Source organism: Cyclopterus lumpus, chromosome 1 (genome assembly GCF_009769545.1).
Source record: "Cyclopterus lumpus isolate fCycLum1 chromosome 1, fCycLum1.pri, whole genome shotgun sequence".
Lineage (NCBI taxonomy): Eukaryota > Metazoa > Chordata > Actinopteri > Perciformes > Cyclopteridae > Cyclopterus > Cyclopterus lumpus.
This window is the reverse complement of record NC_046966.1, coordinates 8,804,746-8,822,196: the sequence shown is the minus strand read 5'-3', so window position 1 is coordinate 8,822,196 and position 17,451 is coordinate 8,804,746. Positions and strand designations below refer to the sequence as shown.

General features: G+C 41.5%; 2 protein-coding genes across 2 annotated transcripts; both read right to left on the bottom strand.

Moving 5' to 3' along the window:
- Window positions 1-2,442: 2,442 nt before the first annotated feature.
- nansa (N-acetylneuraminic acid synthase a) lies at window positions 2,443-5,118 on the bottom strand. The gene is made up of 6 exons (XM_034543469.1): window positions 4,880-5,118; window positions 4,347-4,562; window positions 4,159-4,258; window positions 3,669-3,823; window positions 3,054-3,320; window positions 2,443-2,949 (listed from the first exon to the last, which is right to left on the bottom strand). The coding sequence occupies exons 1-6, from the start codon at window positions 5,009-5,011 to the stop codon at window positions 2,752-2,754; spliced, it is 1,068 nt and encodes a 355-aa protein (XP_034399360.1). The 5' UTR covers window positions 5,012-5,118; the 3' UTR covers window positions 2,443-2,751.
- Window positions 5,119-6,796: 1,678 nt separating this feature from the next.
- On the bottom strand, window positions 6,797-16,046 carry clta (clathrin, light chain A). Its single transcript, XM_034531181.1, has 5 exons — window positions 15,602-16,046; window positions 14,844-14,872; window positions 13,263-13,380; window positions 13,034-13,145; window positions 6,797-7,842 (listed from the first exon to the last, which is right to left on the bottom strand). Exons 1-5 carry the CDS (start codon window positions 15,774-15,776, stop codon window positions 7,671-7,673), a joined length of 606 nt encoding a protein of 201 aa, XP_034387072.1. The 5' UTR covers window positions 15,777-16,046; the 3' UTR covers window positions 6,797-7,670.
- Window positions 16,047-17,451: the final 1,405 nt, after the last annotated feature.

The window sequence follows — 17,451 nt, the reverse complement described above, 5'->3', positions numbered from 1 at the left end:
CCCAGGACCTCACATCAGATCAGGAAAAACTCCCCCAAGAAAATCTTTCACGGGGAAAAAAGGGAAGAAACCTTCAGGAGAGCAACAGAGGAGGATCCCTCTCCCCGGATGGACAGATGCAATAGATGTCATGTGTACAGAATGAACAGCGTTACATAAACACATTATATAGAGTTGTATTTTATTGTTACTTATTGTAGAGCTTGGTTGATTCGTCGGTCGACAGTCGCCAACAATTTCAAAGATTGATCGATCGGAAAATACATTTTTCACGCAGGAACGTCATAGGATGTTGTTTTTGGCCTCTCATATGTGGAGATGTCTTGCCCTTTTTTGTTTGTCATATTAAGATGAGTATCTTTGGCTCTTGAAAAAAAGTATGTCATTTTTATGCACACAGAATAACAGAACTGGTTAATGAGCCTCTTGATTCAATGAGATACCAAGAAACCGCAGCTAACATATAAACTGCTGTTTGTTTTTAGGCAGAGCAGTAAACTGAACTTCAGTGCAGGAGAACTGCACCCGTTTCCTCTTATTAACCGCTACAGACACATTTCATATCGTAATATGGACTGAGTGTTTCTCTACCAGCAGCTGGAGGTAAATGTCCGTTTGTCTGGCTCAGTTGACTAACTTCACAGATAAAGGTCTGTTATTCTGCGAAGAGGGTCATGATATCAGTGGCTCAACGGCCGATGGAAAGACAACCCATGCAGCCCACCTACCACCATGAAAGGCCTAAAACCTGACACAAAACGGATCATAATCTTGGGGAAATCCTCTGATCCTCAGCCACAGAGAGAAGGATTACTACCAGTTCAGCAGCAGACACCACTACAGTGTCTCGTCCTGGAGTATGTTCACGGATATTTGGGACATTAATGCACAAAAAAGACAGTTTACAGTTTACAATACTGGCTGGATGGAGATGACAAAAACGTTCCTATCTGTATTCAGTCAGATGAATTTGGTCATTTCGCATGCATAAATCCAGCTGTACAACAGCTCCATCTGGTGGTTCAAGTACAACATTACTTTCCCCAAAAAATACCAGAAACCGTAACATGTCAAAATATAAACATGTTGGCAGGAAGTATTAACTCAATAAATAACGAATGACCCTTTCGTACTGTTCTCAACAACTAAATTGAACTGTGGTAAGTTTAGTTAGTAAGCATCTTGCAGATTGGTTTATAAAATAGTTGCATGTTGATGCACTCAGTGCTCTGTGTCTACTGGTAAGAGTCTAAACATAATCCTAGCAACATTAACACCTGCAATAACAAACACGTTCCTTCATCTGCAGATGGTGTTTACACTAAATCAGCTGGAGACTCACTCGACTCCACATCCACAACATCAAATTGGGAAGGTTATATTTGTATTGTAAAATAATTCCTTGTTTTTGAAGCAATGTTTAAAGAAATGCTCAAATCTTGCTTTGGTCTGCGTCTGTGAATTTCATCTTTATTATAATAGGACATTTTATTGACCACGAGACAGTGAGCGCGTTTCAGACCTGCAAACTCATGAGTGGTGAAAAAGGTGACACCGTGCTCCGGCCCTACAAATAATATGAACAAATATACATTTGCACTATATACACTAGGGTTGATACCAAATTATAACTTCGATACGATACCTGATACGATACCAGAGTTCGATACAATACCACAAATACGATACTGGTATATTTATCTATAATAGTAATAAATAAAACATCTGTATGGTTCCCTTTTTACCAGCTTGTTCCTGTCCAGTTTTTTCAACACTTAACAAATGGCATTAATATTATTAACCTACAGCAAGATATTAATGAAAACTACATGGTGACATCATATCATTGATTATACACAGCTCTGTAGGCCCTTCATCTGACCAGATGACGACATAGTTCCTTCCAGAAGTATGAGCAATTGTAAAGTTCATATTTTATCTTAATTCATGGCATAATTATTTTTCCTTCACTTTTAAAAAAAAAAAAAAAAAAAAAAAAAAGAGATCCACCTTCAGGCTCCTTTCCAAATTTTTTTTTTTTTTTAAAAACCCTTGACTAAGCAGCAGAGTATGTGTGTTTCCAGATTTCGCTTCTGGCATCTTTTTTTTTTTTTTAAACAGAAAGTCGCAAAAGCTCCGGCACTTGACGCCATGTTGTCTCCCCAGCGATCATCGCTGTGAGTGAGCGCTGTGCAGTCAACGCGCTTAAAGGAGCAGTGCGTGCGCTCTGATCGCGAGCTATTTTAATAAAGTATCGATATGTAAAAATGTGCAAAACCGTATTGTTTTGAACATACGGGTACCACGGTACCTTTTTAGTATCGTTACACCGTGCAACCCTACTACACACACACACACACACACACACACTAAGGTTATTCATAAACCAACTTCCTTTTTTTGGCCTGAAGCACGTAGCAAAGACGAGGCAAAACTCGGGGAGGGAATTTGGATAACATTTTATTTGGAAGCTTCATCTTTTCAGGAACACCAGATCTCAACAGAGTCTATGCAGGTTTTTGACACGTTCAGTTAACATCCGGACGGACTTGGGTTCATGACAAAAAACAGGTTAACTGAGAGAGGGGGCATTTCTTCTTTTGGCTTTAAGTTAACCGTTTAAACCCCAGCTGTGAAATACCAGCACCACCAAACAAAATGACCATTATCCCTAGAGGAATCGATTACTTTTCCTCTGAAAATTAAAGGCCTTTTCCTACCCATTTGTAAACTCCGCCACCCTCAGCACTTCTACTCGCAGAACCCAGCCACCACCTCTGGCAAGAGGCTCTCATCCTCCTCCACGTCCTTCGTCACGGTCTTTCCGACCATTTTGAAGATGTCCTCGGCTGCGATGCCCATTGGTTCGGCCACCTTCACCGCCAACATGTCCTGAGTCAGCACAGTGCCTTTGGGGATCCTGACCTTAGCCACCAAGGACTTACCCAGCTGGAAGAAATGGAAGGGGGGAAAAAAGGAGTGACATTATTCTTGTTCTCATGGCACAGAGATGAAATCATTAAAAAAAATGATGTAGAGCAAGAATATCTCACCTTATCGAAGCACGGCTTCTCACAAGGTAACATCTGCTTATTGCCGGTACCCAGCGCCCTCTCCACCAGTCGGATGGAACGAATCATCTCGGCTAGCTCACTGGGCAACAGAGAGGCTGTGTGGTCATTTCCTTTCAAAGTCTTGTCCAAGGTTACGTGGCGCTCGATGACCTTTGCACCCAGCGCTACGGCCGCAACTGAAATATTGATCCCAGACTCGTGGCCGGAATAGCCAATGGGAATATCAGGAAATTCCTTCTGGTATGCCTGTAGTTTACAAGAGGGTGAGTGTTACTCCTCAATCTCGGAGAAGATTGACGCCACAGTCACATTTGTGAGTTAAGTGTTAACGTGTAACTAGAGCCAGCTGCCGCTTAGCATATTGACTGGAGACCAGGGGGAAAGCTAGCTTTGGCTCAGCCAGTCTACTACTTGCTTTTTTTCCTTTCTTATATGCATAAACATTTTTAATGGCTCATAAACTCAATATGCATCTGCTGCAACTATGCTTTGAATGGAGTGAGACAATTGGAAAACTTGACTAGGTTAAGAGCTTGCTTTCGTACCAAGCTGTTGATATCGGAGTAAAGCTCTATTCTATTCATCTGTTCTCACCGTCAGCACCCTGAGGTTGACATCTTCGGGTTCCAGAGGGTAGGCACTGGTGCACTGCAGCATGACAAAGTTTGGGTTGTGCTCCTTCACCGTTTTGTAGACCCGCCGGATCGTCTCCATGCTCTGCATCCCAGTGGACACCACCATAGGCCGTCCTGACGCAGACAGGAGGGCAACAGCCTGATCAACATTACGTCTAACATGGGCAAAGGGTGAAATGTAACACTCCTTACACCTAATGACCTCCTGTAGTTCAACATTCAAGCTTACCTCATTTCTTTGTTTTCTCCCACTTTCTAACTCAGTTTCACTGACACATTCCCCGCTTCTATTGATCTTGTATTGTTTTAGTTAATTTAGTATTTGTTTATGTTATGGTTATAAAGTGCACTGATGATTTTTTCACTTAAATATTCAACAGAAAATACATCCGCTGATTGAACTTCATACTTGAAACATTTCCTCCAGATACGAGGATTCACGCTCTCACCTTTCATGGCAGTGTTCTTCAGATAGGGGAAGTTGTTGTTGTCTCCTGAGCCCACTTTAAAGAAAGGCACATTAATCTCATGGAGGAACTCCACTGCCATCTAAAAGACAGAAGAAAAAAAAAAACGTATGATGAAACTTTAGCCTGATTAAAACCATGTAACGCCTACTTCAAAACGAGTCTCTTACCTCATCCATCCCAGAGGCAGTGAAGAAGATCCCCACCTCGTCAGCGTATTTCTGCAGCTCCCTGTACTGCTCATGGCTAAACTCCAGGTGGCGCTTGTGTTCACCATACGTTTCCCCCCAGGAGTGAACAGAAGTGTACGGACGCTCCAAGGCTTTCTTGTTGAATTTATGATCTAATTCACTCTTTTGAAATTTGGCACAATCAGCGCCGCAGTCCTGGGAGAGGCACAGAACAATAAAGCTAAGAGCCCAATATGATCAGAATCACACACATTAATTAGCTGGTCAACAATTATGTTATATATCTTGGCTCTTTTAATTGGCATCTCTTGACGCCCGAATAAACTAAATTTAAGGACAATTCAGTTAAATATTTTGTTCTAAAATTAAGTACTCTAGAGTATGTATTAATTATAATGAATCCAGTTGAATTAAAAATCTGTAATACTAAATATTGAATAGATGTTACATTAGAACATATACTTATTCACATTTAAAATAAAGCGATACGTGTCGATTGTATATCTATATACCTTTGCCATTTTGATCATTTTCTTGGCAATCTCTATGTCTCCCTGGTGATTTTGTCCAATTTCAGCGATGACGAAGCACGGCTCGTCTCCTCCGATCATCCTCCCGGGACACAGCTCGAACTTTAAAGGCATTTTGTTCACAGAAAAACGGAAAACAACGCTATAATGTCGTGAAAAACGAAAGGGAAAAGTATGATGGTCTTGAATCCGACCGGGCTATTTTATATGCTGCACAAACAGGATGTGGGCGGACTTCCGCTTTGACTGGATAAACCGGATTTCCTTCACATTCTCCACCTGTACGGACTTTCTGATTAAGGATTAACATTAAAGATTACAGATGTAAACATAGCACACATGAGATCATATAAGAAATTATATATATATATATATATATATATATATATATATATATATATATATATATATATATATATATATACCTGGGAAGTGAGGGAAAATAGCCTTAAAAAAACATCTTACAATTCAAACATTTTGAAAATTATTTAAATTTTGTAGTGGACCACCGGACACTTTTCAATAATTCATAGGATTAGTATCATTAGTGAATGTTGCTAAATCTTCAATGACTTTGTTGTCAATGTACTGGGAAAAGTACTGAATTGGACTCCAGTCTACACGGGTTGTAGAGAATAATTAAGCTAACCCTTTGACTTTCCATAAAATGTGCTGGCTGATACAAATGAAGTTTGCATAATCCCACCACTACCCATGTGGTATCATTGGAAAGCCCAGGATGTCCTCTTTAGAGTACAGCAGGATAACTTAGGATATCTCAAATGAGTAAAAGGAGAGATTCAAAACCAAAGTGTCCACCACAGAGGACATAAATGAATGGGCTGGGTCTCAGGAGGATATAATTATCTTTTTACACAGATGTATTAATCAAACATTTCGTTTTGTTATTGAAGCTGTTTTGACAAAAACAAGTAAATAGATTATTTAAAATGACGTCTCATCTCGTAAAGAAAGAGCCTGGAAGACGTTCAAATCAGGGAATAAAAAGTATAAAATAAAAATACCCCCAATTGTATAGAATATTTTGTCACGCAATCATGGTGACGTGATATGTCCCATTCATACTTACACCAATTAAAGGCCTTACAGCCTCTCACACGCAACCATTTACCAGGTAACCCTGAGGGTTGAGGGCGTGTGCAATGTTGTTGCTTGATTCAATTCAGTTTATTGTGTATAGCCCAACAGCACAAATTACAAATTTGCCTCGGAGGGCTTTACAATCTGTACAGGTCGTCCTGCTCCACCGGTACATCCCGTTTGCTCACTGTCATGGTGCGGTGAGGCTGTACTGTGGCTTCATGGGCATGGTATGCACAGCTCGTTTCACCAGCATTGAAACAAAGTCAGAGCCCTGTGACAACGTGTGTAATAGAAAGCTGAGACACTCCCAAATCATACCAGAAAAAACAAGTTAGTACTGTGAGCGACTAGAATAAACGGCTTTTAACACCAATTTGAACATTTCAGAAACTATGTCTATTAAAGGGCCCCATGTGGCACCTCCAACAATGTTAGGTGAAATCCTAACACCATTTGTGAGTAACCTTAGCGATGTGATGATGTTTATCCCACATGAGAAACGTTGCCATTGAGAAGATATTTTACAAGCCTGCCATAGTGCATATGTCTAATCGAAGATCTGTTATCTCCAAACAGACCCGAGCAGAAGACTGGTTGGTTGTCAAATACAGGGTGAGGTGCATAAAACACCCAATGGCAATAATTAGAAGAGTGCGGCTAGCGCACTAATAAGCCAGATATTTAAGTTGTGGTAATAAAGTTAAAGGGCAACATGATTAGAAGTCCTGTGACAGTTGACAGACAAAATTCTGACCACACAAATTAAATAAATACAATAGATATCCAGTTGAAGAATGACAGGACAACTGCTTTTATTCATTTTTTACTGACATTGAAATCAAATGGACAATGAACACGCATGGTCAAGCAACAGCTGGCTACTATCTAGTTATCTTTAAAACCACAACTGTTTAATTTCAGTGACAAACGTTTTATATACTGTATATATATTGCCTTCTGTATATGTACATTAGGTACACGCATAATAGTACAGACACACACACACACACACACAGAGAGTTGAGGTTTAAACACGCACACAAACTGTTCATATTTATTGTAATGACTGGACTTTGTTCAGTTCCTGACTGGAGAGAAGAGGCTTTTCAAAAGGAAATGCATAGATTGGAACACAATGTGCCACAAGCAGGCTGTACACACACACACACACACACACACTGTTCAAACTACACACTGAATTTTGTTATTGAGTTTGGTCCTTAAAAATAAAAAAAAAGATTCTGAAATATGTTTTATGCAAGAATGGGAAACAAAAAGGCAAACCATTAAACATCAAACAACCCTCGTGGGTCAGAGAAGGATTCATGAGACGGACAGGTGAAGAGAGAAGAGCATCATGGGAATGAAATTGAAACGGGCCGTAGTGCAGCTGTAAGCGCAAACAAACATCAACCCTTCCCTTTTAGTGTGCCAACTCACCAGCCTCAGACAAACGGTGCCCTGATCTCAGTTAAACAACGAGGAAGATGAAATTACAAGACCGTGACAGGTGAAAACCTGTTGGTGCCTCAAGGCTAATCTCTACAGCCCTGCTAGGTAGAAAGAGAGAAAGGAGAGGGGGGATACAGATTGCGGTCGTTGGGTTGGTTGGTGTGTGTGTGGTGACAGACGATGATATGGAATGATGCCCCCGAGCAGTCTCGGCCGCCTAGCGGACTAGCGGGGACTGCTTCAGGGAGATGAGGACGGAGCGCATGCGGGACACATCTTTGGCCTGCTTGCTGGACTTGGGGTTGAAGTCACAGAGCCGGGCCACCCGCTCCCACTCCGTGCCCGGGTTGTTCTCATCCAGATCTGAAATCATGGCCTCCTCAGCCGCCCTACAAGAAACAGGGGAGAGGAGAAGGAAAGGACACGGAGTAGAAAACAATCAGTGGGGGAAGAAGTACGACAAGGTACACATACAGCTCCGAAGAAGACCTCTGCTGATCACCAACGCACACGTTCAGGTGGATACATCAGTCTTGTGCCTGATGATTCATTTGTCAGACATTTTCAATAAAAGTCAGATTGACATCAAGATTTGAGAAATCATAATATATTGAGCATACATCTCTACAATCTCTTTTTGTGGCTTGGTGGGACTTTGATGGTTCAGCAGAGTCTACCTCAGGGCGGGACAGTCCAGTCAACACACAGAAATGGACATCCATCTGTCTTTAGGCCCATGAAGAGCAACAAACTACAACTGTTTCAATACCTGTGGCATGCCCCCAACTCTGCTTACACAGTACAGTCACCTGCATATGTGACTCTCCAGAGGTACATATAACACACTGATGATGAATCCAAACTAAACAAACAAACCCAAACAAAGTAATCAAAATAAGGTCTGACAAGCATCTTTGGTTGGTTAACAATGCAGTTCATTACAGAACTGGGGTGGAGGGGCATTTGCCCACACCCTTACATTTTAACTTGACCAGTGGTTACTGGTTCTTTTTCTGGTATAGGAATGCAAAGTTTTTTTTTTGTTCTTAATGAAGCCCAAAAGAACTGTAAGCAAAGCTGGGCCTGGAAAGCAGGCTATTTAGAGGTGTATTTTTGATTGCATGTGTCGTAATTGTCGAGCAGATCAACTGTCTTCCTAGTAAAGGTTTGGTGTTTTTAACCCATCTATCAAACCAAAATAAATAAGAATATTTATTTACACTCTTACCACATCACTTGAACTTAAAAACACAAAAATAAAGAGAAGACTACCAAACTTAAAATTTGAAAATGGATCAGTGCCACTATTGCAAGACATTTTGAGATGCAAGCCACAGATTATGGCTAAACAAATGCACAGTAAGCCCTCATCACACCCAACCCCACAAACATAGTAATACTTCCACTGCCATAATACTTTTCTACTTACAAGGATTCTTTTCTACTTCCCACCCAACCGGCAAGCACAAACTCGGCTACTAACTACGACATAGTACACAAAGCCAAATGGGGATGAGAAGCCAATGAACATTCACCGTCACCACAAACTACAAATACACAGAAGGGACTAGAAGGACCACGACATCACAGAAGGGACATTATAACAAACCTATATCTAGGCAGTGGATCTAACTGTCGGGATAGTAAACTGCGTATCTGTGCAACATACAGTTATCTAAACACACACACACACACACAGCACTGCATTGATCCCCTTTGAAAAATATAAAGTATTTGGAGGTTCTGGGGTTTCATTGTTTTTACTTAACTGGTCTAGGCGGTAGCAAGGATGGTTAATGTGTGTGCTTTAAGGTGCATAGGAAAAGAAAACAGGGAGAAAGTTTCACAAGTCAGAATTTAGAAGAGAGAGAGAGAGAGGAAGGGGGATGAAATGAAAGACAACCAAAATGAGCTTAATGCAGATGTTAAAAGCAAGCATGCACAAGCGACCATTTTTTTAAATCTCATCTTTTTTCTTCAACAGTGTTCAAAATTATTCTGCAGTGCAGCCTTTGGTTTGGTGATCGTTGCTTCATGCCATGTTTCTGTGAGTAACGCTGTGTGAGAAGGACATTATAGTCCAGGGTCTCATTTATAGAACGGTGTTGATGTTTTAAAACTAATGTTCAAAAGCTCACCTACGAGCAACTTTACCTCGTCTCGAGACATTAACGCAGTTCATTTAACGACATTTGCAGTTCCCACTCCCTCCAAGTCGGCATTGTTTCAGACGCATTCATCCTCGTCACATTTCTTTTAATTCCCAACATTTGTGTGGGAAGTGGGATTCACATCACACAAGCCCGTTTGTTTCTACTGAATGCTTATAAATGAGGTCCCCGGATCCCCTATCACACAGTCTCACACTAACAAGATGAAGGAGCAGAAGGAAGCGGTGTGGTGTCATTCTACACCAGCACTACCGAGGCTCAATCCACCATGTCAAAAGGTGATGATACGCTGCATTGAGATGTCCACTTAAAAAATACATTGAAAAAAAAAAACACAATAACATGCCTCTTTTCCTAGGAGACTAAACTCATTATAGCGCAGGGCACTAAAAACACAAACAGGTTTACATCAATATTCATTTACAAATACAATGGAAATGTAATGCACTTTTTTTTTCCTTTATAGGAGCAAGCTAATGAAAGAACAACCAAAAATAAAGATTTTTACCAGGGAAAAAGTTAAACCAATCATCACCAAATCTTTTTTATTATAACATAATAACGGTTTAACACCGCCACAGGTGTGGTCTCTCCTTGAACCTGAATCAAAGCTGATGAAAAAAAAAGGGCATGCACACCACAATGCAGCCTAACGGCCGCTCAGGTCATTTCCTGGCCAAACCAAAGGCTGCACAGCTCGGCCTATTGGACAGCTAGCTGAGCTATTTAGCATGTCATCGTGTCGGACAGCAGTCGCTACAGAGCAGCTAACCTTCCGAAGCATGAACACACAGTTCAGTTTGAAGCAGTTGTGTAACCAAGATACGACCAGTGGTGTCTTCAATAAAGTCTTTTCTGTGCCTTTTATCCAGGTCAAAAAGGCAGAAGAAGAAGAGGGAAGAGAGATAGCGAGTGCTGGACTCAATATCCCAAGATATCCGCAGGTTTAAGAAAGCCAAATTCTGAACTGTTCAATACAAATGAACTGAGGAACCAAAATCGTATAAAATCAGAAACAGAAATGTAATAATTGGCTATAAAATTATTAAATATTATTTAAAAAAAAGAAAAAAGGCCAAACATGCCATCAACAGGAGTTTCTAAAGCCTGCACAAAATCCTCCAGTTAAAGTCCAAAGAAAGGCATATAACTTATGCTTCACACAGTTTGGCACCATCTGTCTGCACACAGCCTTCATCTTTACATAACAGAGTGGCGAGGGCTGGTGGGAATATGGGAAGTTAGGGTGAATGCATGGAAAGTTTCACTTGTAGAGATTCACAGGAAGGAATCACCACCAAGAACGATGCCAACTCTGCACATTGTTCAGAGAAATTCTTTCCCATTTTATAAACCACACCCAAGATTTAAAAAAATAAATTTTAGGTGCGGTCAAAAGTGACAGAAGCGTGGCATGCAGTGGCATGCAGTCATTCTCTTTACGGATCATTTCCTGAGAGGCATCAACTCACAAATGACATGCAGACATATGGGGGGGGGTGGGGGGGGGGGGAATGCCAACTCAAAGTAGACCAACATTTAAAAAGCTGGAACTAAAGAATGGCAACACAAGGGGAGGCAACTACTGCCCTAACTAGTAATGAGACGATGGCAATGGTTGTATGCTCGACTTGATGACAATGAAGGGGGGTCGGGAGGGGGGAGCAGAAAACGTGAGAAGGGAGGATGTTAGTTGGAGCAACATACACATAACCAATGAGCTCAGAGAAGGGCTGCTTGTAGAAGTCTTCATCCAGCACCCTGGACAAACATCCGCCCAAACGACAGAGCAGCAAGAAGGCAGGAGAGAAGAGAGACAGCGGTAAAAGGGAGAAGAGGATGGAAACGACAAACATCATAGGTTACCACACAACAATGAGCTAAGGCATATCATCAACGGCTCAGGGTGTTGTAAGGACTCCTAAATCAACATGTCGGGTGGTTTCACAGGCTCAGAGAGGCCTGGGAGGTTGGAGCCGAGTGGGTCCAACCTCCCCAAATCTTTAATTACACGTCTGTGGTGATCCGTAACACACCATCAGCTTTTCGCCTACAAAACTAATTCCACAAGGGAGAGAGCAACCTCAAAATACCATCTGAACTCAATTAATTGAATCCCCACAATATCTAGCAAACTGTTAAAAATTATTTTAAGTAATCGACGGACGATGCCAAAAACATGTACCAATTACAGCTTCTCTAATATGAGGACTCATTCTGTGGTTTGGATTAATTAAATAGTTCTGGCTTGGTTCTTAGTTCAATTAGAGGAATCGGAATCCGTCTTTTGTATTCACTGTATAAAACAAGTGATTAATTCATTAGTTTGGAAAATTAGAAATGGATTAATCATGAAAATATTTGTTAGTTGCAGTCCTAACGCTTCTTCATTTGTATGTCAGTTATTTATTTGTCCCAGACAAAAGACCATCCGTGTGAAGAGATTGTGCACCAGTAACACAGACTGGGTTGCCTGATGAGTAAGGAGGCCTGGCTGCAGGTCGTTTATTATCAATAAAGGCTGCAGGGCTACATTACAGTACAAGAGAAACTGAGACAGAAACGTTGCCAATTCAACTATGCTCCAAAAATGATGAGTTACTCAACCAGTCTACAAAGTTATTTGTCTGATGATTTTCACGGGCTCAACGCGAATGCTTAGTTACTTCTCTTAAGCCACTCAGTAAGCCCAACCCACAGCGAGGCCAAAGAGCTCTGTGCATGTCTCTCACACAGGGATGACTAGGTGGAGTAAATCTAAGATAATTCTATAAACATGATACAAAGACTGCACAATAAGATCTTACTTTAGCTGCCAAATTAACTTTAGCCTAACCATAAGCAGAAGTCTAAAGATTGTGAAACTGAACAGTTGGGTAATAAAAAGAGCTGGGCTGGAAAACAATATAAATGAAACCCTTTGTTTATGAGGAGACACACACACACACAACCACACAGAAGTATTTGTTGCAAGACTACTGAAGAGTGTGTGCATGTCAAAGCATGAGCTACAATACTATGATATTATCATAGTATTGGCTCATCTACTGGAGTATCTCAGGTTGGCCACCTAAAGAAAAAGGCTGGACTTAACATTATTGTCCAAGAGTTGAGATGCTGACTGCAAGGTGTGGGCAAGCAAAGGATAGGAACACTGATGTGTTGGCAAGGCACCACAATGTCTTTTTGGATCCTCAAGGCTAATTAATGTGGACCTGTTTCTGTTCCTGCTGGAGTCAAACCTTTGTACTCAGCTCATCTGTGTGTGAAGCCGAGGCTGCAACTATTTAACAACTGTTTTTAAGTCTATAAACTTTTTAGGGATCCTCCGTATAATCATCTTGGCTTTTTTGTCTAGACACAAATGTTTCCATTGTTTGCCGTTTCTACCCCTTTATGAAGCCAGTACCTGTTATTGGTTTTGGTTTTCTCCAGCTGCTCGTTCTGCCTGGCGTGCCACTCTTCCAGCTCTACCTTGGCTTTCTCCTTCCACTCTGACTCCTGTTTCAGAGAGTTCTCATCTAGGGAAGAGAATCAATGTGAAGATTAGCGATAAAGAAGTGAAGGTGGAGTCTTGACAGAGCTCACGATAACAACCTTTACTCATCAGAGCAGTGGTCTGTCCTGTCTGAGCTTACCGAGCAACTCCAGGCGCTCGCCTTGCTCCTCCCTCCACTTGCGTAGGCTTTCGGGTTCGGCCTGCAGCCGGTCTGCACTAGAAATCGCTGCATAGGCGTCAGATGGACCGTTGCTTTCCTGAGAAACAAGGGAAATATTCAGAGATAACTGTGTAACTTCACAGACATCTGTTTTATAAATACACAGAGATATGGTGAAGAAACATTCTCATCCTATATTATTAAATATACATTTAGTAGGACTTTTCTTAAAAGTTAGCTGTATCCTGTTTGAGAGGCTTTATAAAAACAAAAATGTGGGCAACTTTGAGTTTCATCAGCTTGGCCTGTCTCTCTGCCAGAAAGAAGTCCTGATGGTGCAAAAGGCAACAATGTTGCAATGACAGTACAGGAAAAAGGAAGTTGGAGTGAATCTAACAGCCAGATGTATAAACCTCTGAGGTCAGCACTGAATTCACACAACAAGCACTAAAAGGAAACAAGCATTTTCCACACCAATACTTAAATACTACAAATGTGTTTAATATATTCATGAGAATACTGCAGAATTAATGCCAATATTGCTTTCAGTAATAATAATAATAATAATAATAATACTAATAATAATGTTTCTCTAAATGTACAAAACTTGGGAACATGGCACCTTTGCTTAAATTAAGTCAGATGGTCCAAGAAAAAAACAGTCAGGTTTTAAACCAATCACCAGGCTACCCAAACGTTTTAGAGAAAAAACAAAAATCAAGGTCCATCTTGTGTAATGTGTGCAATGTTAACATTCATTACAATTCACAGACCAACTTCCTGGTTCAACTTTGACCTACCATTCTTTCTGTAAATGAGTGTTCATTATCGCCTTTCAGGTGGGCCATCTTTCTGTTTTACATCCAAATAAAGTAGTGTAGATAATGCGATTCTACTTTTGGCTTGTTTACAACCTGCCAAATGACCGGACTCCTTGCGTTTCTACACCCATCTGATTTCTTTTAAGCAAGGTCACCATGTTCCGAGATCGCAGCAATTTACTTCATGAGCACGTTTCAAATACGGATAAGAGCGATGGCCAGGTCTCAGCAACTACTTTGGCAAGTACAATGTTGTCATAACTGATAGAAGTAACAGCCAACATTATGAAAATAAGACCCAAATTGTAATAAAACAGAAACATGCAAAGACATTGAAGACTGGCAGAGAGTGGGGTTAATATCTAGAGTGTGAGACTCTCACAAGGCAATGTTACATTGTTTTATTTCACTGCAACATTATGGAAACAAATCTCACGTCCGCAGCATGGTTTGACCATTTACCAAAACAATAATACTGTTGACCTGACAACAATCCTCTACATAGTTAGCAGAGGCAAAACATACAGCTCTTAAGAGGCAGCAAGCAAACAATCTAACTTACATTAAAAAGAAGAGGTTTGGACACGTGTGAACTTTGACAGAATTATTATGCTCACAAAGTCTCACAATCCATAGAAAATACAGGAACAAACAAACACCAGCACAAAAGAATTGGGCAGGTAAAAGAAATGTAAGGGTAGAAATTGTGAAGAACGGAAACAATGCGAGAAAGTATTACCCCATGAAGCTCTCCGTTGACAGCACCATCTGCAAACATACAAGGAAGATAGCAGTTAGTAACCAAACAAAACTCTATTATGACAAGACTTTTAGTTACATGGAAATTGTTTAATATTTACTGAATCCTCAATATTGGCATACACACATATTTCATAACGTGATATGTAAGCACTTCTGACTACTTGCTAAACCACAACGAAGCTAACTTACATCATCAGGGAAACGAGGCATTACGGGCCAAAGGTCGTTAAGCTCCAACAATTTCCTACTTTGGCTGCAACTGGCAGACACGGTTGTGGCAAAATGTCGCGCAGCCAGCAAGTCACGTTAGTCAAGCTTCGTGGGAAGCAATCAATGAACCAACCGAGATCGGTGACCCCAGATCTGACGTTGTCAGACGTTGACGGTTTCATTCATTTGAGAAACGCTAGGCTCGTCACGGGAGAAACATGAACGTTATCATCCAGAGTTTTCTGTTAGACGTAACGTCTTCATTTACATTTGTCAATTGTAACCAGCGTTGGAGGTTTCCGTTACCGCAGATTACCGTTAACGCTAGCTATATCCACTTGGCTAATATGCTAGCTAAACCAACTTTAGCTAGCTGTTAGCTGACCAAAAAGCATCAACCTTCAGTGTGTATTTGGGACCAAATTAAGGTTCAACTGGCGTTACCCTAACAGGAACTAACTAGACGGACACTATGAACGTTGAACAGAGGAAAACCTCTCCCGCTTGCCCACAATGGCCACCCACCGTTAGAGTCTCCCAGCGACGAGGGGACCTCTCCGCTGTCCAGGATGCTGAAGCCTTCGTCGTTTTCAATCCCCGCGATTTCGCTCTCCTGCTGGGCCAAGAACGCGGCAGCAGGGTCTTCATCGGAGCCGACGCCGTTTCCAGCGGGGGCGTTCAGCATGTCAAAATCATCCATGTTGTGAGTACTTGTGAGAGACTGTGATCAGGTGTAGCCGTGGACCGAAACCGATTAGCTAGCACCTCGAAAAGAAAGACTGCGAAGAAAAAAGGCGAAGCGGAAACGGAAGAATAACCAATCACAAAACAGGATGGGTGACTGATAATACAGAGCACCAATCACGAAGCAGCTATCTTGAAATGGAACCAATCACATCTGATAACGCTCCAGGATACGAGTCCCATGACCTGCTACGTGCTGCCAGAGCTGTGCTAAAACTCCGCAGTCAATACGTTATATAGGCTCTATATATATATATATATATATATATATATATATATATATATATATATATATATATATATATATATATATATGTGTATATATATATATACGTATATACACGTATATTTCAATTCAGTTTCAATTCAATTCAGTTTAGTTTGTATAGCCATGTAACAAGCTCCTGTCACATTCCTATGGGTTTCCCCCCAGCACCAAAGGATGAGCACACTCAGGGTATATTTCTTAATATCCTTTATTATGCAGCAGATTGTGACTCTGCTCCCTTGTCTTGTGCCTCTATCCCTATTGAACCTCATTTAGGGAAGAGACACACATCACCTGATCCCCTGCAGCTGAGGCCAATTAGGCCTCTTCCCGGCACCTCTTCCCCAAGCCACTCCTGAGCCTAACCACGCCCCAGCCACCACAAGCCCAAAATCACAAATTACAAATTTGCCTCAGAGGGCTTTACAATCTGTACACATACGACATCCCTGTCCCAGGACCTCACATCAGATAAGGAAAAACTCCCCAAAACAACAGAAAAAACCTTCAGGAGAGCAACAGAGAGGATCCCTCTCCCCGGATGGACAGATGCAATAGATGTCATGTGTACAGATGAACAGTGTTACAGAGTTACAATACATTCAATGAATATGACAGAAATGTATGAATAATTAGTAGGCATGGACCATAATCCAGATTTACACTATCCATGAAACAGAGGGGGCATCAGCAGGGCCATGGCAGGAGGCCGGCCCTCAAGACAGGAGGCATTGCGAAAGAGGCCGGACCAATAAGGCCAAGCCCTTGAGGCATCAGGCACAAAGAAGGAAGGAGGGCATTGGGGAGGAGGCCAGGTCCAGGCCAGGGGCTGGATGCAGGACGCAGGGGCAAGGAGTCAGGACCTCAGTGTATCCTTAAACGTCCCCAGCAGCCTATAAGCCTATAGCAGCATATCTAGGAGCTTGACCAGGGCAAACCTGATTCAGCCCTAACTATAAGCACTATTAAAGAGGAAAGTCTTAAGTCTATCCTTAAATGAGGTGACTGTGTCTGCCTCCCGGACTGAAAGTGGAAGCTGGTTCCATAAAAGAGGAGCTTGATAACTGAAGGCTCTGGCTCCCATCCTACTTGTTAGGACTCTAGGAACCACAAGTAGCCCCGCATTTAGTGAGCGCAGTTCTCTAGTGGGGCAATATGGTACTACAAGCTCCTTAAGATATGATGGTGCAGCATTCTGGATCAACTGGAGGGACTTAAGAGACTTATTAGAGCAGCCTGATAATAAGGAGTTGCACTAATCTAGTCTGGAACTAACAAACGCATGAACCAGTTTTTCTGCATCTTTTTGAGACAAGATGTGCCTGATTTTTTAAATGTTATGTAGATGAAAAAATGCAATCCT